At 57.2% G+C, this 19711-nt stretch overlaps 3 protein-coding genes across 6 annotated transcripts in view; 1 reads left to right on the forward strand and 2 right to left on the reverse strand.

The window, feature by feature from the left end:
- DNAI1 (dynein axonemal intermediate chain 1) overlaps window positions 1-10330 on the forward strand; it is a 138982-nt gene extending 128652 nt beyond the window's left edge. The window contains exon 19 of the mRNA XM_065657914.1: window positions 10163-10330. Within this exon, the coding sequence (XP_065513986.1) occupies window positions 10163-10267 (105 nt within the window). The 3' untranslated portion in view covers window positions 10268-10330. The remainder of the gene's footprint in view (window positions 1-10162) is intronic.
- A 1152-nt stretch (window positions 10331-11482) lies between these two features.
- ENHO (energy homeostasis associated) lies at window positions 11483-13845 on the reverse strand. Its single transcript, XM_065657032.1, has 2 exons — window positions 13744-13845; window positions 11483-13139 (listed from the first exon to the last, which is right to left on the reverse strand). Exon 2 carries the CDS (start codon window positions 12824-12826, stop codon window positions 12641-12643), a length of 186 nt encoding a protein of 61 aa, XP_065513104.1. The 5' UTR covers window positions 12827-13139; window positions 13744-13845; the 3' UTR covers window positions 11483-12640.
- A 2381-nt stretch (window positions 13846-16226) lies between these two features.
- RPP25L (ribonuclease P/MRP subunit p25 like) lies at window positions 16227-19185 on the reverse strand. 4 transcript variants are annotated; one of them, XM_065656849.1, is made up of 3 exons: window positions 19137-19175; window positions 18054-18144; window positions 16227-17606 (listed from the first exon to the last, which is right to left on the reverse strand). In XM_065656849.1, exon 3 carries the CDS (start codon window positions 17603-17605, stop codon window positions 17045-17047), a length of 561 nt encoding a protein of 186 aa, XP_065512921.1. In that variant the 5' UTR covers window position 17606; window positions 18054-18144; window positions 19137-19175; the 3' UTR covers window positions 16227-17044. The 4 variants fall into 4 exon arrangements, with proteins under 4 accessions (XP_065512921.1, XP_065512922.1, XP_065512920.1 ...); XM_065656850.1 differs by lacking the exon at window positions 19137-19175 and adding an exon at window positions 18898-19092; XM_065656848.1 differs by lacking the exon at window positions 18054-18144 and having other exon boundaries at window positions 19137-19185.
- Between the last annotated feature and the right edge of the window lie 526 nt (window positions 19186-19711).

A 19711-nucleotide genomic window follows, 5' to 3' on the forward strand; every position in this document is an offset into this window, starting at 1 on the left:
CTCATTTTTTTGAGGTTGCTGTTGTTTCTACAAAGCAATGGTTTCCACTATTCCTCTAGGTCAGTTTAGGCATGTCCTCTGTGCTGCTGGAGAAGAACAATTTTGGTTAGCATGTTCAGGACTCTCAAAAACATCGCCACGTTTCTGTTCAGTCTTTATTACTTGCTCCCAGATCTGCAGCCTAACAAACATGTCTAGGTTTCAGGGAGCTCCTCACACCAGCAGGATACCAGGAGGATCCATGCTTGGGATCTAATCAGAACAGAAACAGGAGAGCCTGGGAAGAACTGACCCCTTCTGAGATGATGATCTGACCATGCTGGGGGAATCTGCAGACAGAACTGGTACCCAGGTGTAGCAGGATCTCTACCATCTCCACCAAGGAGACAGATATCTCCTCTGAGGCCCCTCCGGGACAAAAGCTGCTTGCCTGACAGCATTGCCTCAGCCGGTCTCCTCTGTTCCAGCTCCAGCAACACAAAGAGCGGTGCAAGGATCAGGCCATGTTTACTGTTGTGTTGAGGCTTTCAACCTCAGTAAGTTGACAAGCTTTGTACCACTGTTTTTCTTTTAATGTAGCAGATCTGTCCACTTAGTGATGTGCAACAGCTTTGGACAACCTCTGCTAATAGGATACTTCTAGTCCTTGAATCTGGCAATTAATTGTCAGATAGACGGTGCTGCCAGCTTGGCCACTGTCTCGCTGAAGCTGTCAGCTGCGGGTTAACCTTGTTCCGTCTTTGGTACTGGTGAGACTTGCTGAGCAATTGTCCTGGTTTTGCCTTGGGAAGTGCTTACCTTAAGGACCTTAATGACTTCTACATTGTTTTCTTCACAGCCTGCCTTTATTTTGCAATTCTCTATTGCAAAGAAGCTCCATTAGTTTCAGTAGCCAGCTGAGCAGATGGGTTTATCTTGTCTATGGCACTGAAGTAATTATATTTTGATACAACAGAGGCACAGCAGCAAACAGGTAAAATTAATTCAAGTGTAGCATCCTGGTCAGTGACTCAAATCAAAGTGCAGTTTAGGGAGGCCAGCCCTGGCCCACACTGTGGCTATGCTGTTGTCAGCATGGACAATCGCTAGGAATATACCCCTCTGTTTTCCATGGATGATGTTTGGTTGGTTTTTCCCATGGCCAGTTCCTTCTTCAGAAACTTATTAGCATCAGAGAGACTGGTTACTGCTCTCATCTCTCTTCTGTTTCTGTTATAACTAAAACAGCAATGTATGCATGAAGCAATTAGATTTTAATAATGCTTTTCTAAATAGGATGTCAAGGAGCTTAGTACAAAGACTTGGGTTGGAGCCAGATCAGCATCTTAAGACTGGATTGTCATTAAAATGATTGCCTCCTGCCTGTACAGCGTACCCCAACACAGGCTGTAGATCTGCGTTTAGTCAGGGAGCAACTCGTCTTTATCTGCAGACAGGAACTGGGAGACTCCATGCTTCTGGGTGGCAGGGCCAGAGTGAGACACGGCCAGGGACAGGTCACCGGTGCAAGTGGAATTTGGGTCTGCTGGTGGGACAGGAGCATTCCCAACCCCAGCCCCATCGCCATCCCCATCACTGCATGCCAGGGAACCGATATCCAGGTCTGCCCTGGGTTGCCTCCTACAGAGCAGTCACTGATCAAGTCAGGGCAGACCTGCTCACCACTGGAAGTGTCTCTCAGAAGGAACTGAAATGCCCACAAGTGCCTGTGCCCCAGGGGGGCATTCCCTGAGCGGCCTCCCAGCATATCCCTGTCTGTCTCCTGCATTGCTTTATCCTGTCTGCTTCTGGCTGATATGCAGTACTTGAGCCCTGCGTTTGCAGTCAGGCCAAGATGAATCCTCTTCTTCTCTGTACAGCTCTTATTCAGACACTTAGGGGCAGGCCAGTGCCGTTTGGTCACCGTGAGCAACACTAACACAGCCCCAACATCACTGCAGGCTGCGCAGGCTCAGAGGCACGAGATGCCTCAACAGGCAGCGATGAGCAACCTCCACCAAGCAGCACTGTGCCAAGCCTGTCTCCAGGAGAGGATTTACACCAGGAAAGCTGCTGACCGGGAGCTCCTACAGCAAAGGGGCACGGCGGTGGGATGCAGCTGAGCCTTGTCTGTCTCTGGGGCAGGACGGGATTTCTCAGCTGCTGTAGTGGGGTGGGATCTGGGGAAGAGCAGCGTCTCTTGCTGCAGGATTTCACACATCCAGCTTCTTGCTGACCCCATTTAAGCCCTGATTTACATGCTGCAGTGTGAGTCTTAGCTGATGCGATTTAGTGTGACGTCCCACACAGTCCAGACTAATAGTGTATCTGGTTTCCAGGCCTGGGAGTGTTTGTGCGGCGTTTATCATTTGCCTGGCCGTTTCCTGTGCAGCAGGTGGAGAGAAGCTGTGCAAGTAGTTTAATTTGTGGCAGATGGGAGACACGGCCTGAAGTAAACAGGATGCGCTTTGTGAGGATGGAGGGAAAATGGGAGAAGAGGGAAAGAAGATGGGAATAATCAACCAGGGAGATGAACAGAAAAAGATCTCACTTGCCAGCAATGCCCTGCCATAGCAGAGCTGGAGAGTGCAGGCAAGAGAGGGGTGAGCAGGACACAAGCTGATCCTGTTGCACCACTTAGCAGTGCAAAGGCCTCAGCTACAATTTGGGGTACCAGGCTTGAAAGATGCGAGAAACAGGAGAGCAGCAAGGACAACACATCTGGCCAGGCAGGGAGATGCACAGAGATGTGCACCCCTCAAGAGGTCCTGGGCTGGCAGGGTAAGGAAAGCGCCACTCTGGGGTTATGAGACAGCAGGAAAAGGCTCAGGCAAAGGGTTCTGGCAGGGGTGAGAGGGATGTGCTGGCAGCCATCACCAGAGGATTGGTTGGCAGCACCATCCCAGGGAATTTTCAAAATAAATGGCCACACGGGTGATGGGAGTAGAGTGTGACAATCCACTGCTCATGGCATGTTATTCCAGGCACCCCAGGGACTGGGTCAAGTGCTGGACAAGCATCTGTCAGAAACAATTTAAAAGTAGTTGCTCCCACTGTAAACGGGGGCTGACTAGTGGACTAACCCCTCCTAGCCCTGCTCCAGGTGGTGCTGCGATGTAAATGAAACCCACACACGAGAATCTGTTGTGGCTGGAGGCAAAAGCTTTTTGGCTTTTTACTCCACTCCAGCCCTTTTACAAAGCCTCTGAGGGTCAGGGGAGGGTAATTGTCTTGCTTGCTGAGCACACAATGATTATTCTCAGTGCTTAGCACTAAATCTGTGAACTGATATGACTGAAAATCTTTTCCATGCACCTTGTGAGGAGTTTATCATCTCACCGGGCTGCTCTGTTCGAGGTGGCTGCTGTTGGCTTCTCTCAGTGACTGAGGGTAACGATGCCCAAAGGCATCTCCATCTCACACACACACATACAATACTCACAGTTAGAGAGCAGCCAGATTGTCCCCAGGGCTGGCAAAATGCAGTGTGACCTCCTGAAGGAGCAGAGAACCTGCTGCTGATGCTTCCTAATCACAGCATCTGTTCAGGGCTAAGTTAAGGCTATTTGCTCATTGGGACCATTTCAGACCATAATGTTTCTGGATAACTAAGGATACATTTTAATCCTTCACTTTAAAGATATTTTTTGGTGATACGTGAACTGAGGATATGACCACATCCCTGTTTTCAACCCAGAAAATGCAGAAGACCAGCTGTTTTCAATGGCTTTGGTGGGTTTCTGTGGCTGGTACTGGGATAAATTCAGAAAGAGTTAACAAGTCATTGCAATGCCCAGTTCAGAGTAGCTGTGGGGCCCACCATGGGCCCTCTCCGCCCTCAGCTTGGCCTTGGTCACTGAAGTTTTCATGCATGGCTGCTAAATGTGGTCTTTGTATGGCTATATTTAGGTGCCTAAATTAGTGGTGTGTCAGAGACATTGCTTGTGGCTCTGGAGTTAGAAAGAACAGGGAACATTCAGGGTGCTTGGAAGCCAAATTGCTTTTTTGACAGCCCAAACAGAAGAGCCCAGTGCTAAGCCTTTCTTAGCCCTTAGGTGAACTTGGTCTTGCCCATCTTGCACCCCTCGGTGCCCACCAGCACCCTCCTCATCCTCCCCTGTGCGCGGGGCCGGTGGGTCCATGCTCGGCACTGCGGTCGCTGTGAGACGGGCTGTGCGGTTCAGCAGCTCCTGTGCTCAGCCAGGGCGTTCAGCTGGATCAGGACAGCGAGTGCTTTCCGAGGGCACTGGCCATGCCTCATTAAATCCTGTTAGCACAACTTGCCACAACGTGCTTCAGAGGCTCACTGCTCAGTGTTCCCTGAGCTCCTTGCTGCGGGTCGGCAAATATTGCACCGTGGCACCGATCTGCGCAAAAGCCAAACTCCTCCATGGCTTTGCCAGAGGCTGCCAAAACCCACAGGGAAGGGTTTGGCCTCTGCTGTGTGCATGTCTTGACTGGAGAGCACTTGCAAGGAGGGTGCGCAAGGGTGTGGGGTCCCGGCTGGCCTCTGGCAGAGCAGACACAGAGCTGTGGTGACAGCTGTCCTCCCTTATGGCCATGGATCACAGAATCACAGAATGTCAGGGGTTGGAAGGGACCTCGAAAGCTCATCCAGTCCAATCTCCCTGCCGGAGCAGGAACACCCAGATGAGGTTACACAGGAAGGTGTCCAGGCGGATGAGGGCTGGACCTTGCTGTTAGCTCTGTGCTGCTGCAGAGCCTGTCCTTTCCATCATACATTCTCTTCTCCCTCCCATGGGTGTTTGTAGGCCAGCCAGCCATGCGACGTGCTGCAGGCAGGTACTCACCTTTTAGATACAGGTGACCCTTGCCCTCATCCCCTGGTTGTCCCCTGGTTATCACCCAGTTCCCTCCAGTTTATTCTCAGCAATACTCGCAACCCCTTCCAGCTCTGATCCAATTTTGTTCACACCTCTTGCCAGTCAGATATTGCTGACCCTTGCTCCCATGCCTTTATTAGCCGATGTGTGCTGCTGAGCCACAGGCTGGTCCCAATGCTGTGTCTTGGCTGGTTCCAGTGGCTTCACTGAGGACTTCCAGCCAGCAAGGGCAGGTCACTTGTGGCCATGAGACCTGTCTGCCTTGGCACATGGCCTGGTGCAGATGCTAGCAGAGATCTCTGAGTCAAATATGTGAGCTGGAACAAGGAGAGGTGCTTGCCCTGAACAACACAGGTTTTAGCTGAAGCTGGAGGGATGAGCATCTTTGAGGCAAATGATCCTGTGTCTTTGCTGATGCTTGAACAATCCAGTCATCCCCCTGGGCTTTTCTGCCGGTTTCGTTCCCTGCAAGCAGAACATTTCCTGCGTCATTTATTTCCAAACAATCGCAAAATAAGCCTAAATCCTTATCTCCCGTCTGTCAGCTAATCCTTCTGCGGGCCAGGAGCAATGCTGTCAAATCAGGCTGTGAGTGTGACTTGAGGGTCTCCGTGGTTTGATAAGCACATTGCTGCTGTGTGTAAATGGGCTTCTTGAGAGCCCAAAAGTGGTTCTGGCACAGACACCATCCCCAGCTCAGCGTAACTCCAGCTTCGCCCGCTGCATAGCAGCATCAGGTTGCAATAGAGCCATGATGGGGTAGGTTTTGGAAGGCTTCAGGGCTGCAGGTCGTAACATACCCCTGTTGATGCATGTTTGGTTGGTGGCCCAGGGAGCCGGTGAGGAAAATTTTTCTGTGTTCATGAAGGAGCTTGGGTTTCCTTGGTCTTCCCAACAGAAATGCTCCAGGGACGTTTATTCTTTGCTTTCATTCATTAACTTTGCTGGACCCGTCACTGGCATATTGCTAATGGAGGAGCCCTTACCCTGGAGGTACCACCTTGGCCTACCCCTGAGCAAGGCAGAAGGAACAAGAAAAAGTCTTCTCCAGAAGGAACATACTTCTGAAGTCCTGGCAGGCTGTATGCCCCATCCAATAAGGATGGGAGTTTTGGGCAGCCCCGTTGGTGGCTTCTGGGAGCTTCTCATCTCCTTCAAAATCAGTCCGTAAAAGCTTAAAGCCCTTTTGCATGGAAAGCTGGTATTCTAGGTCACTGGGTTGCTTTGTAAAGTGGCCAGATCCTGTCCCAGCGCAGCTGTGCCCAGGAACCCCATCCTGCCGCGAATGGCAGGGACTGGCACTGGCAGTGTCATGATGGCAGCAGAGCAAAGCCAGGTCTGTGCCCTTGGCCAGGGCTCAGCGGGGGGAAGGGTCCCCTCTGCCCCCAAGGCAGTTATAGGGACTTTTCTGTCTATGTTCCTGCCAGCATGGTTGACTTCCGTGATACTTTAAGACATAAACATCTTAAAATAAACATGTTTTGCTTTGTTTAATGGAAACCTTACAGCAGATGTTTTATGATTATTCCACCAATGGGAAAAAAAAGGAAAAAAAAGAAAAAAAAGACACTGAAAAGTGCTGGCATCATGGATTTTATGGAAAAGTTTTATTAACTCGGCAGTTTACTGTTCAGTGAGGGAATGAAGGCGTCAGCCAAGACACAGGGTATCCAGTTTAAATGAGTCCCATGTCCTGGATGTAGAGTTGATTACGTGCCAGTGTAGGGAGAGCTGAGGCTGGGGCTTCCAGGGTGGGGGATCTGGGGTCTTCAAATAGCCAGTCCTTGTCCTCATCCTCATCCTTGTCCTTGCTCTGCCCTTGCCCCTGGGGCTCCACCTCAGTCATCTTCTTCCTGCTGCTTCCCTCCCAGTGTCTGTACTCACCTTTGGGGCTGGGACGACCATCAAGGGTCCTGCAGCAGTTGTGCCCACACTGCTGACAGGGTCAAGAGCCCCGTGCCTCAGTTTCTCTGCCTGGAGAGCCAGAGCAGAGCTTGCGATAAGGCAAAGGGAGTGTGAGGGCAGTGGGGGACTTTGCCATGGACACAGCAGCATGGCGACATGTAGACAGCCCGCTCCCCATCTCACCTCCCAGGGGTCATGCCCCGTCAGCGGGCCAGAGTCCGTTCCCTTGCAGAGCCTTTTCTGCCCCTGCCATGAGCTTTCCTGACACGTCCCTCATCACTGTTTCAGCCAAGAGCATTTTGCTCTCCTGCTGGGAACTGTTGACAATAAAATCAATGCAAATGCTGCTGTGCGCGTCTCTAGTACTCGTTCGATGAGCTCCTCAGGGACAGATCTCCCATGTAAGCTCAGCTCTGCATCTGTCAGCTCCGTGGGGGGGATGCTCTGCCACGGCTCCCTCTCAGCTCCCAATGAGTCCCGTGGATGTGCTGGAAGCCGGGATGCAGGCGGAGGATGGGTTTATCTACACGCGGGGTGTCAGAGCCCTGTGAGTGCCCTTTCTGCACCTGGCTGCTGCATTTGTCAGGAGGGGGAGCCCATTGGCACACTGAGGTGACGCTTTCTCGCATCGCACACAGTCCGGGAAATCGCAACAGCTGTGCTTTAAGAAGGGCTGCTCCTCGGAGGCCTGACACAGGTGAGGCCCCTGGATTTGTAGGAAGCTGCCATGTGCATCCAAGCGAACACTGCGGTGCTGTGGTGGTGCCGCCAGCCAGCCTGCAGAGCCGCCCGGGGAAAAGCAGATGGAGGAATAAAGGGAAACTTTCCATTCCAGTGCCCCTGAAAGGACATTATAATTTTGCTTCCCTGTGTCATCCTGCTTGCCTGGTTATGTGGCGTTAAATTAGGGCTCTGGTTCGGTTACGGCTCATTACAAGCTTACGCGTGGCTTTGTTGCAGCTTGCTCAGAAGCACCAAAGGAGCCAAGCCAGTGTGAAAGTCAAGGTTTTAGGGACAGCTTGATGAGTAGGAGCTGAGCCTCATCTGTGGCTGGTGACTTCAGCACTGTGCCCATGAACCTGGCATTACTACCTGGAAGGCATCAGTCAGGGACCCACCTTGACCCTACCAGTGGGGAGATCAAAGGGCTTGGGATGGAGGTATGTTGCTTAGTGATGGCTTCAGCATCTCCTTTTCCCAGTTGAGCAAAGCAGTTGCCTCTTCAGCCTGTCCCACAGACCTGTGTGTGGTGCTGCGTGTGGCGCAGGGAGCCAAAGGGAGTGTTTTGAATGCTGTCAGACAGCAAAGCAGCTTTTCTGCAGAAATAGCTAAGTCCTGAAATACCCCAAGCAGCTGTGTTTATCCCAACACTCTTGCTCAGAGCAATGCTCGGCTGTGACGTGGGCCATTAGTACAAACATCCTTCTCAGTGCTCACCCGGACCAGGGCTACCAAGGGTATTGCTCACTTAGTGGTGTTAATACAAACCAGTACCGTCCCAGCATGCAATCGATGGACTCTGCCAATAAAAACAACCATGGCTCATCGCAGTTCTCAGGCAAGGAGCAGGGCTGTATTCTTGGGAGAAGCGGGGTTTCCACATGTCCTCATTCCTCCCAGCTGTGCCCTCGGGCAGCCTAAGAAACCTCTGCTCTGCCAAGGTTGTGCTGGCCTGGAACAAGGGAGCAGCCCAGGGATCCCCTGGGGACTCGTTTCACCCTCAGTGATGCCCACATTTGCTAGAGAAATGTGGTGAGATCTCTGCAGCCCTATGACTTTCTCTTTGTTGTGCCCTGGCATTTCTTTCGAGTGCTGAAGGTGTATGTTTGTAATTGCTGCACCCTGGGGCCATTAGAAGAGTTGATTCAGCAGGAGGATAACTGATCTTTTCTAAGCTGGGAGGGAAGAAAGCAAGTGGCCTCCTTGCTCTGCCGCTGTGTGCTGCTCGCTTGGTCTCCCGAGAGCATCCCCGTGCACGGGCTGTGCTTTGGGGGTGCCGGGAGGAGCTGGCACAGCAGTTTTCTTGGGCTGCCTCCAAGCCCAGCTGGTGATGTTCCCCCTTGCTGTGGCACTTGTGTTGGGGACGCACTGTCACCTCTCCCAAGCCTGCCTGTCACACTGGGTACCGGCCCTCCTGCTTGCCCATGCTTGGCATCTACATTATGGGGTGCCCAGGGGCACGCTGAGCACAGAGGAGCTTCCCAGCCCCAGAGCAGGGACGCTCCCCAAATCTACCAGCATCACAAGAGCCAGCAGGCTGGTGAAGGGGAAGGCTGTGAACAGAAGGCAGCACAGAGCAAAGGGATGTGGTGACTGGGTGAATGCTGCTTTGGAGGAACCCCATGGGCTAGACGCTCAGCAGCAGGAGGCCTGGTTGGGCTGAATGCATGTTGGAAAATTCCTCTGCTGCAGCTGCGTGTGCTATGACATGCATCTGGAGAACCAAAACCCGGACACCAATTTCCCAAAGACTCCACACTCCACTGAGAGCAACACACTGATGCTGTAGCCCACAGCCTGGGGACACGCTCTGCCCAAAGCAATGGGTGGCACTGGTATGCTTAGCAGGAACACTGTCCTCCACCAGCCCTGAAAGCTTCTGCTGCTCCCAAGAAAGCAAGGACTGAACTGAACAGGCTTATTTCCCTCGTGCTATGTGATTTCTCCTGAGATGCTGGCAGTTTGCTGTAGCACCTGGGGACCAAGCCCCTGTGAGGGCTGGGATGGGTGCCAGGGGCTGTGAGATGGGCTTGTCCTCACCACCAATGCTGGGGCATGTGTCAGGGCTGGCACTGCAGCACGCGGTGAGGCACAGGGACAGGTTTGGAGTGTGCCCAGGGGCAAGGGAGGCTCAGTGACAAGCTAACAGTCCACCTGGGACTCATGCTCCTGGATTAGGGGCTCTCAGCACCCACCTGCCCTCCTGGGGAAACAGATTTGGGTGCAAAAGGGCCAATCCCTGCTCCTGGGGCTGCGTTTTCCCAGGAGCACTGGAATGTGTGGGGGAGGTTTTGGGGAGGTTTGGACATCTGCGTTACTGTGACTGCTTTGGGAGTTTTGCATGCCTTGGCACGTCCCCAGTGTCTGGGGGAAAAGCTGGGGGTTTAGAGGGCAGTCAGGTCCCACAGGGCTGAGAAGGGCTGGGAGGAGAAAGGCAGAACATGGTCTGTGTCACTGTGGATCAATAGATCCACTCTCATCCCCACCTAAACCTTTCCTTACTGCCCTTCCTCAGACCCTGGGGACTTTTACACATCTCATGGCACCTTAGGCTTGAAATACAGGGACAGGCAGAGGCATCCCCATGTGCATCAGCCCCCAGCGAGGGCCCTGAGCTGGGACACAGCAGACCAGAATCCTTCCCTGCGCCAGACCCCTCCCCATCCACACTGTCCTCCCTGCTCTCAGCTCTGCTCTGCTTGCTTTCTTTGCAGGAGAAGAAAGGCCAGGAGGTTAAGAAGGGTCCAGAGGTGGAAATTCCAAAGCTGGACAAGCTGCTTAACCTGGTGAGAGAGCCGGAGAACAAGACAGAGGAGTGAGCGGGGAGAATGACGGCTCTGCTGGGAACCACCTGCCAGACAAACCCAGCTTTGATGGCTGGCTGCTTGGCACGCAAGCCACGGGCTCTGTGCTGCCCGCTCTTTGCATAGCGGGAACACTTCGTCTCCATGCCCGGATGAATAAACAGGGGTGCTGTGAGAGCCGCAACATGCAGCCACCTCTGGGGTCAGACCTCACCGTGCTCGGTCCTCCAGAGCTGCACAGCCCTCAGCTCTTCCCATCCTTGGCCGGGTTTGTACTGGGTGAGAGCCCCAGGGAGGGCAGGTGAGGGCTGGTCCCACCAGCCCTAGGGAACCTCAGGGCTGCAGCTTGTGGCAGCCAGTCCCACCATGAGCAGTGGCCAGAGAGAATGAGCGCTGGGCTGCAGCCCCACAGCCAGTTGTGGGGTCAGCTGTGCACAGCTCCCTGGATTTTGGGGTGGCAGCCTAAGCCAGAGAGTGGCTGGGGTCCTGGCCTGTCCCCCCATGGCCGCTCCTCTGTGGCAGAGGGACATGCCATCGCTGCAAACAGGGTACCACAGCAGCTGCCAGCCACCAGTTTCAGGATGCTCACAGCTCCCCTCTCCCCAGCGGGGCTCGGCCGCCTCTGCCCAGCCGGCAGCTGCTGTAACGACCAGGCGCTGGGGTCTGCAGAGCCTCCCCATGGCTCCGCAGAGCCTCCCCATGGCTCCGGTGCTTTGCGGCAGAGGGATTAGCTGCTAAGTGGCTGCGGTGACAGCAGGTGCTGTGGTGGCCTCACCGCATGCTGATGAGCAGGGCGGGCTGTCACCGCTGGAGCCTTGTGCACAGCTGTTGGGACTGGGGACCAGAGGCACTCGTTCCACCAGGCAGGGGTGGTGGCAGGGTTCCTCCATCTGCTCCACTGGCCTGCGTCCCCTGCAAGAATCCCTGCAACCTAAGGCCATGGCGTGGAAACTCTCTGGTGCCTCTAGCACTGGGGTGCTCCCTGCTGACAGACATGCTGCAGGCATGAAATATCCAGCCAGGTTCCTTGCCCAGCATTTAAAAGCCACAGATGGATGTAGACATGAGCCCTTCCTTGTCACCATCGCCAGCCAACTGCCCACAGTCCTGCAGAGCCATTGACCACCGGCCCTGAGACAGCCACTCCTCAGCCCTGCGGGATGGGCAGGACACGCCGCCTCCCCCAAATTTTCCAGGGCAGAGCTCAGAGACGCCACCTGGGTCCTACAATCAGTTTATTAGTCTAGTAAAAACACTGCTGCAAAGGGATGCGTTAGCTATACCTGACATGAGGAGGAACCGCAGGCTCTGCCCAGCCCGACCAAGCCCACACAGGGACCGTGGCCGGCCTCCCTCCCAGCACAGCCCACCCCTCTATCCCCATATTGCAGCAGCTGTGCCAGCAGGGACCTTGGCTATTGCTCAGCTCTGGGATGGGCAGGGCAGAGCCCTCTGGAACCCACAGCACCTGCAGGCAGGGCAGGGGAAAGCAGCTGCCGGGCTTGGAGACAAGCCAGACTACCAGCATCCCTCCCCACAGAGCCACTGTGGTCCCCAGGGAGCAACGGGGCTGCAAGACCCTTCAGTGCTGTTCGGCCAGGCACCCTCATCTCTCCCTGTGTCTCCCATCTCCCCAGCAAAAAGCCATCCCAGGCTGCTCTAGACAGGGATGGGGATGCCAACGAGGGTACATCTGCTGCCTACAGGCAGGCCAAACCCCACCGGCTGACCTCAGCTGGGAGCAGGCAGGAGGGCAGGCAGGGACACGCAGCCAGCGAGGAGGGCCATTTGCCTGGCAGTGTTAGTGCTAGCGCTGGAGGGGACTGACAGACAGACCAGGGACAAACAGACAGACCATGCAGACCCTCTCATGGCTTGTTAAACTGGCTGCCAGAGCAGACGGGTGCCAAATGCCCTTCTGAGGCTGTGGCTACACAGCACTCCAGGGCCATCCCCAAAGACACCCGAACCTGCTCGGCTGGTGGGGCCCGCTCGGGGACAGGCGCCTGTGCCAGCTCTGCTGTGAGCCCCTGACCAGCCCCGCTCAGGTCTGCGACATGGTGGCCACTGGCCCAGACCACGAACACGGGGTGTGCTTGAGGGCAGGGCGCCTGCGGCGCTCGCTGGCTGCTGCAACAGGCAGGATTGTCCCTGTAGCATGTCCCCAGCCGCTCTCGCTCCATCCCCATGGTCACCGTGGGCATCCACAGGGACTTCACACACCAAAACCATGCAGGCAACAGGCTATGCCCCACATCATGGCCCCTGAGAGCAGCTTGACATTCCCTTTGCTCTCATCCTGCCCCATCCAGCACCCCAGTCCCAGCACAGGCATCCAGGCTGGCGCGGTGCCTTCGGCACAGCCAGGCACCCAAGTCCCCGAGCAGCTCAGGGCTGCAGCAGGTACTTCTCTTCGTTCCTTGCCTCATCCACATCAGAAGCCGGACTCTTCCTGGGGCACGAGGGGGTCCTGCAGGCCTTGCAAAGGATGAGGAAGAGGATGAGGATGAGCAACACGATAACACAGTTAAAAGAAATTGCCACGACCGCGCCGGTGGAGAGAGCAGCCCCCATCGCCGCTGTCCCACAGGAAAAAGCAGGGCCCACAGCTCGGCCCCACACGTGGGATGCCAGCGCAGCGATCGAGCGTGCAACCTCCACCCGCTGGCATTGGCAGGGGACAGAAGCGATGGCGGTGGTGCCGGTGGTGGGATGGGGCTGGGGCCAGGCAGGCAGCAGGGCGGTGTCACCCTGTCACAGTTTGGCCACTCGCAGCTGTCCTGGGCTTCGCTGCACCGCTGGGAAAGATCGAACAGAGATCTTCCTCAGCTTCCCCTCCTCTGGCAGGTCGGTGGGGACACGGGGTCCCTTCTCCTCCCTCCTGCACCTGGAAGAGAGAAAGTCATGGTCACCACCAGCACAAGCAGAGTGGCTGCCCGAGCCCCTCAGGAAGGGCTGTGGGGATGCCCGCGGGCGGCGACCCAAAGGGCTCCGATGGGATTTGGAGGCTGCAGCAGCTCCCAAGTCGGCTGCTGTTTGAGGGGACCTTTCCAACGCCCCACACCCCAGCTGTCCCTGCCCCATCTCCTGCAAGGGCCACCAAGCTGGAGGTGTCCCCAGTGGGAGACCCATTGCTTCACCCCAGACCAACCCCCCCTGCCCGGGGCATTCCCGGGGTGATTTCTGGCAGACTTAGCCCAGCTCTTGTCCCCTCTCTGCGTTCCGCCTGCTTTTCCTGCCGCCTGGACCCCTCTGTGAGGTCCCGCACCCCAAAACGGGGCGAGCAGCAGGTGGGGGTCCGGGGCAGCCCCCCTTGTGCATTTTACCCGAGTCGGGCAGAGCTCCGACACGCCGGGGGTCCCCGGTGCCTGGAGCCCCCGCCCCGCCGAGGAACGGGACACTCGCAGAGCCCCCGGCCCGCAGCGGCGCACCGGGCAGCAACAGGTCGCGCCGAATCCGCTCGCCCGCCGCGGGGCCCCGGCCTTACCTACCTGCCACCGCTCCGGGAACCGCCGGGACCCCGCCGGCGGGCGGGCAGCGCTGCCGGAGCCGGGGCCCGGTGCGGAGCGGGGTCCCGGCGCGGTGTCCCGGCGCAGAGCGCTGTGCCGGCGCCGGGCCCCGGTGCGCGGTCCGAGTGCGGAGCGGTGCCGGTGCCGGTGCGGACCCAGGCGCGGTCCCGCCGCCTCCGGCCGCACAGCGGGCGCTGCAGCCCCGCGCGCTGCCCGCTCCCTCCCGCGGGCACCGGAGGGCGGGCCCTGCTGGCGCCCCGCCCCGTCATTGGTGGCCGCCCCCCATCGCCCTCGCGCCATTGGGCGAGCCCGCGGCTCAGGACCCGCCTCCTCGGACGGCGCCCACGTGAGGGGCGGGGAGCAGCGCGCGCTCTGCCGGGCCGGCCCGGGCGCTGCCCGTGCAGGGTGTCCGTGCGGTGTGTCCGTGCGGTCTGTCCGTACAGCCCTGCCCCTCCTGCCCTGCCCCTCCTGCCCTGCCCCTCCTGCCCTGCCCCTCCTGCCCCGCCCCTGCCCGGACTGCCCCGTCCCCGCTGCCTGCCCTGCCTGTGCTGTTTTTCCGCCCTGCCGTTCCGCTCACCCTCCGCTACCCTGCCTGTCCTGGCCGCGGTGCTGTGCCTGCCCTCCTGTGGAGTCTTGTCCTGCCCGCGCTGCGTTGTCCTTTTCTGCCTGTACTGCTCTGCCTGCCCTGCCCGTGCTGCCTTCCCCACGCTGCCCCTGCCTGCCCGGCCCGTCCTGGTCCTCCTGCTGCCTTGTCCTGACCGAAACCACCTGCTGCTGCCCGCCCTGCACACACACACACGCTCACCCCGGCACCCTGCACACAGGGGCAGGTGATGCTGGGCTGGGGTCCCTTCCTGGACACGGGGCTGCGGGCAGGCAGAGGATGGGCACAGGCAGCACCCCAGCCCGTGGAGGTGGGGGGTACAGGTCATTTAAGGACACTCAGTGCCCTGGGAATCTGGGCAGCAGAAGCCTCATAGGCACAGCCACTTCTCCTCCTCCTGTCCAGGGGGAAACTGAGGCACGGGGCAGCCCATCCCTGCTGAGCCACAACCACCAGGCTACACATGGGGACTGGAGCTGGAGATGCTCTGGTGTGGGGTGTCACCCCAAAGCAGGGATGTTCCTGGTGAAGGACAGATATGGCACGCAGGGGAGGTGGCTGAGGGGCACACAGGACTCTCCCCACAGCTGTGGGGGCTCATGAAGACCCTCAGGGATCAGGTCCCAGCACCCGCAGCTGCTCTGAAAAGCCACGGCTGGGCCTGGTGTGGCACGCAGCTGCTCCCTCTCCAGCCCTGGGGAAGGAAAGCTCCGGTGCGGTCGTGGCTGCAGCACCCAGAAGCGAGATCTGCCGCAGCCAGTCGAGGTAACTTCTGAACGGCAGAACAACAGTAAAAATCGCTTTGCAGCTTTGATGAGGTGTCAAACATGCCACTGACACGAGGCAGGATTACACAGGCTGTTTGAATATCTGTCTCTCTGCTCTGAGGGTGTTTTTACAGTAAACAAACACATCCCTTGTTGCAATGTCAGAAGCTGTCTGATCAGACACTCGAGCATCTTTCCTCCTTTGGTGCAAGGGAGCAGCAGCTGGAAATAGCACCAAGATACATCAGCTTAACTCTGCCCTGTCCCCACGTTTCACCCGTGCTGTCAGAGCAGAGAGCTCCAGGCATTTCCCCAAGCACCTTGTAAGCTGTGGTGACAACAGCTGGGCAGAGCACGATGGGGCCTCCAGAACAGGAGGACAAGGAGCGCAAACCCAGCACTGTCCCAGCTCGTGCTGATGTGAGGCAAACGCCCGCATGCTGTGTGAGAGGGTGAAGGCTTGTCTGAGAAGACATCAGGTAGCATGCGTAACACCCCTCTCCCCTGCTCCCCCAATTTAGATAAAACCCCTTCTCCAAATGCTCCTTTTCTGTCAACTTGACAAAAGCAGAGCATCAGGCCTAGCTGGAGCTCACCAACATGGGCAGCGAGCCAGAAGAGCAGGCAGGACAGGCAGGTCTCAGGACACAGTGCGAGCAGGGGCTGTTCTGGAGAGAGCTCGGTCTGTCACAGGGAACAGAACTTTCTTCCTGCTCAGCGTTACAGACCAGCGTTGCTCCAGAAAGGAAACCTACGCAAAAAAAGATTCTCTGTTCTGTGCTTCACTCAGCAGAGTTTGGGTCAAAGTATTTTTGAGACTGCAGTTCTAGTGGGTTTAAAAGAAAGAATACCAAAAAGCTTCCCAGAAAAAAAAAAAAAGCAACCTTCACCTTTCTTTGATATTAAAGGTGAACAGCCAAGGCAGGAAGAAAACCTTCCCCCCACATCAGGGTGCGTTTACAGTCGTGAGACAAAAAAACTCGCAGGTCCCCTCGCCCTCCAGAGAGCTGAAGGAGCAAAGTTTCAGCCGGCAGCCGCAGCCACGCTCACAGGGTGACCTCCAGTGGGAGGAGGAAGACATGACAAATTTCAAGTTACATGAAAAGGAAACTTTATTTTAAACCTATTTTGTGCATTATAAAGGCGTAGAAAGGGGGAAGAACAGGGTCCTTTGGAGCTTACCATTACCACCACCCCAGAGCACTCACGCAGAGACAAAATTTCAGGCTGGTTATGACGAGTCAACTCCTGCCGCTTTGGCAGAGAGGTGTAACCGTCAGCTCCACCCAGGCGAAAGGAGGATGGAAAGGGCGCGACACGCACACAATCGCAGATGGAGTTGTGTCCCTGCAGTCCTACATTCAAACTGCCCAACAGGCTCAGCAGCAGACAGACTTTCAGGCACAGAAGACGTTGCCGACCCAGCCCCATGCCCCACTGCCCACTCTCAGGAGCTCCAGTGATGCAGGCAGCAAGCAGCTGGGGGAATCCCCATTGGGTCTCATCTGTCCTCTGTACCGCAGCAAGAGGGCACCTGCCACAGCAGCGGGCACCTGGCACGTGTGGCCACTGCCTGGGCTGCTGCACCGCCCTGAGCAGCCAAAACCCCGTAGCGAGCAGCCACTCCATGGGGGGCAGCGACAAGACACCAACGGTCCTTGCTCAAGCAGAGACGACTCCTGCCTCCCCTGAACCGCACGCTAAGGAGCACAGCCTGGCAGCCTTTGACAAGGGAACTTGTCAAAACACAGTTTTAGACAGCTACAATCACATCAATTTTGAAACAGTTAACTTCTCCTGCCCTCCCCTAACCACTCCGCAAGCCCCCATGTCCAGCAGCAGCTTTCCAGCCACAGCAGCTGGCTTGTTGCCATAACGTCCCCAAAATACACCCAAACACAGCGTGGGTGCCTCAGGACTTGGCGCAGGACTCCCCGGGCGCTCCTCCAGCAGGACAAGGGTGCTTCCCCATGCTGCCAGCTCCCCTGCCTCCACCCTGCTTCCTCTTCATCTGGCCCTGGGAGTCCGCTTTGAGCGTCTCGATCCAAAAGGTGTCAAAGGAGCCCGGAGCCTGGTATCCCGGCTCGTGGGGATCGAGGGCATCCTTGCTGAGTAGGACACATATGGCTGGAATGTTTCTCTTCACTGTCAAGGCATCGAGGCCTGCCTCAGGCACAATGGGTTCCCAGATCTCTTCGATCTGTTTGAAGAGCACTTTGGTGATCTGGTGCAGCTCTTTGAGCCTTCGTTTCATGATTTCCACACAAGTGATGGTCTTGCTGACGGCCTTGCCCGAGCCAGTGAAAAGGATCTGCCTCACTGAGTCCAGCTCCATCTTGCTGATGGCATAGCTCATCAGATTTCTGATTTTGCTCCCATCCTTCACCTTCATTTCAATAATATCAGGGGGTAGGTCAGTGAAAGGAAGAGGACAAGGTTTCTCCACAATTTTGGTCTTCTTATAGTTCTCCATTCTGCAGTGTTGAAAGGAAAACAGATCCATTAATACAAACGCCCACTAAAATGGCTGCACAAAGAAACTCTCATTCCAATTAGCTGCAACCTTTCGTCTAAGGGGCACTCTGAGCTATCAGAGTTGGGGATCCTGAAAAAACACATCCAAAGGATCAGCAGGAATGCCCTGCTCATGCTGAGGGGTCACTTTTACCCCACTGCTCCTCAGCACGTACCTACAGCATGAACACTGCCACAGCGCAGCCTGGACCCCGACAGGCAGGTGCTGAAATGAAGACAGTTGGTGCTGTGGGCCTAACCAGGATGAAGTAGAAAATACAGGCAAAACGAGAGAACAAATGGGTGAGCTGAGGTTATCAGGAACAGAAGACAGGGGGATACTGACCACAGCTGCACCCTGTGAGACAAATCAGACCGTGCACATGATGAATCCAGGCACAGCTCACCTGCCGCAGCTCAGGTCTGTTGCAGACACAGGCTCGTGGGGCTCTGAGCCTCATAACTGGCCAGCACAGCTGTAAGGCCAGGGACTGGAGACTTGATGAAACAGGGCAGGTCATAGGGGAGACAGCAAGTCAGGGGTTGCAGGCAGGGGACGCAGGACCAGGAAGAAGCAAGACAACAGAAAGGCACATGATGAACAAAAAAGCAGCTCTCTGAGGGAAAGTAAACAAAGACAGGTTCAGCTTTCGAGCTCCCCTCTCTGCCAAGACAAGGGCCCTCTACACCGCCTTCCCTACCGATGCCTGCCTAGTCTGCGTAGGATACCCCACTCCCCTACACAAAAAGCCCAAGGTACCCAAGAACGAAGCACTAAAGCTCTGTAGGCTCGTGAGCCGTGTTTCACCCAGAGGCAGCACCTTGTACCCCATCCCCTGTGCACACAGAGCAGGTCAATGCCCCTCTCTGTCCCTCTCCCGAGGCCGTGGCTCCCAGCATGGGCTTCGCTGGGGCAGAGCAGCAGCAGGCCCTGCTACAGGGGCTGGGGACACGGCTGCGACAGGCGATGCGGGCAGGCAGAGCACGGCGGGGAAGGTCGAGCTGCCCGGGCCCGGAAAGCCCCGGCACTGCCTGGGGGCTGCGGCGGGGACGGGTGAGGGGGCTCGGAGAAGCCACTGCTGTGGGGATGGGGGGCACACGAGGCTGCTGTCGCAGGGAAGGGAACGCGCGGGGGGGGCAGAGCAAGGGCCGGCTACCACAGAATCACAGAACGCCAGGGACTGGAAGGGACCTCGAAAGATCATCCAGTCCAATCCCCCCGCCAGAGCAGGAACACCCAGATGAGGTTACCGGGTGGGGGGAAGCCGGATGGCTCCCACAGGGCCCAGCGGGGGCGGCAAGGCCGCCGCTGGGGGGACGAGGCGGGCGGACGGGCCGCGCTAGGAGGGCCTGTGGGGAGGCCGGGCTGCACTACAGGGTCCCACGCAGCGGCCAGATGCCCCTCCAGGGTCCCGGGCTGCACTCTATGTGCCCGCGGAGCGGCCGGGCCTCGCTATAGCGGGGCTGGGGGGTGCGGGAGAGTCTCTCACCTGCCACCACCTCCGCGCTCCCCTCACGGCAAGATGGCGGGCGGAAGGGGCGGGCGGAAGGAAGGAGGCGGGGCACAGCGCCCTGGCCCCGCCCCGCGCGTCACTGCCCCGGGGAGCAGCGGTGGGCGGGGCTCCGCGCGGCCGTGACGTCAGAGCGGGGAGCCCGCCGCCAGCAGCCGGATTTCCCGCGCTCTGGGCGGCGGGGGCTGCGGGGTCTGGGGGAGCGCCCTGCGGTCCTGCCCACCCCGGTCACAGTCACCCTGTGTTCCCAGGGTGGGCACCCCCAGGCTCCCCCCTGCCCCGGGCGTCCCCGTGAGCACATGTCGTTCCTGAAGCAGCCTCGCAGCGCTGCCGGCTGTCCGACTGGGAGGAACGGGCGTTGGGAATAGTGTGACCAGCGGGTCGAGGGAGGTTGTCCTCCCCCTCTACTCAGCTCTGGTGAGGCCACATCTGGAGTTCTGTGTCCAGTTCTGGGCTCACCAGTTTAAGAAGGACAAGGAATTACTGGATAGAGTCCAGTGGTGGGCTACAAAGATGCTGAGGGGTCTGGAGTATCTTTCTTATGAGGAGAGACC

The sequence above is a fragment of the Caloenas nicobarica genome, chromosome Z (assembly GCF_036013445.1).
Source record: "Caloenas nicobarica isolate bCalNic1 chromosome Z, bCalNic1.hap1, whole genome shotgun sequence".
NCBI lineage: Eukaryota > Metazoa > Chordata > Aves > Columbiformes > Columbidae > Caloenas > Caloenas nicobarica.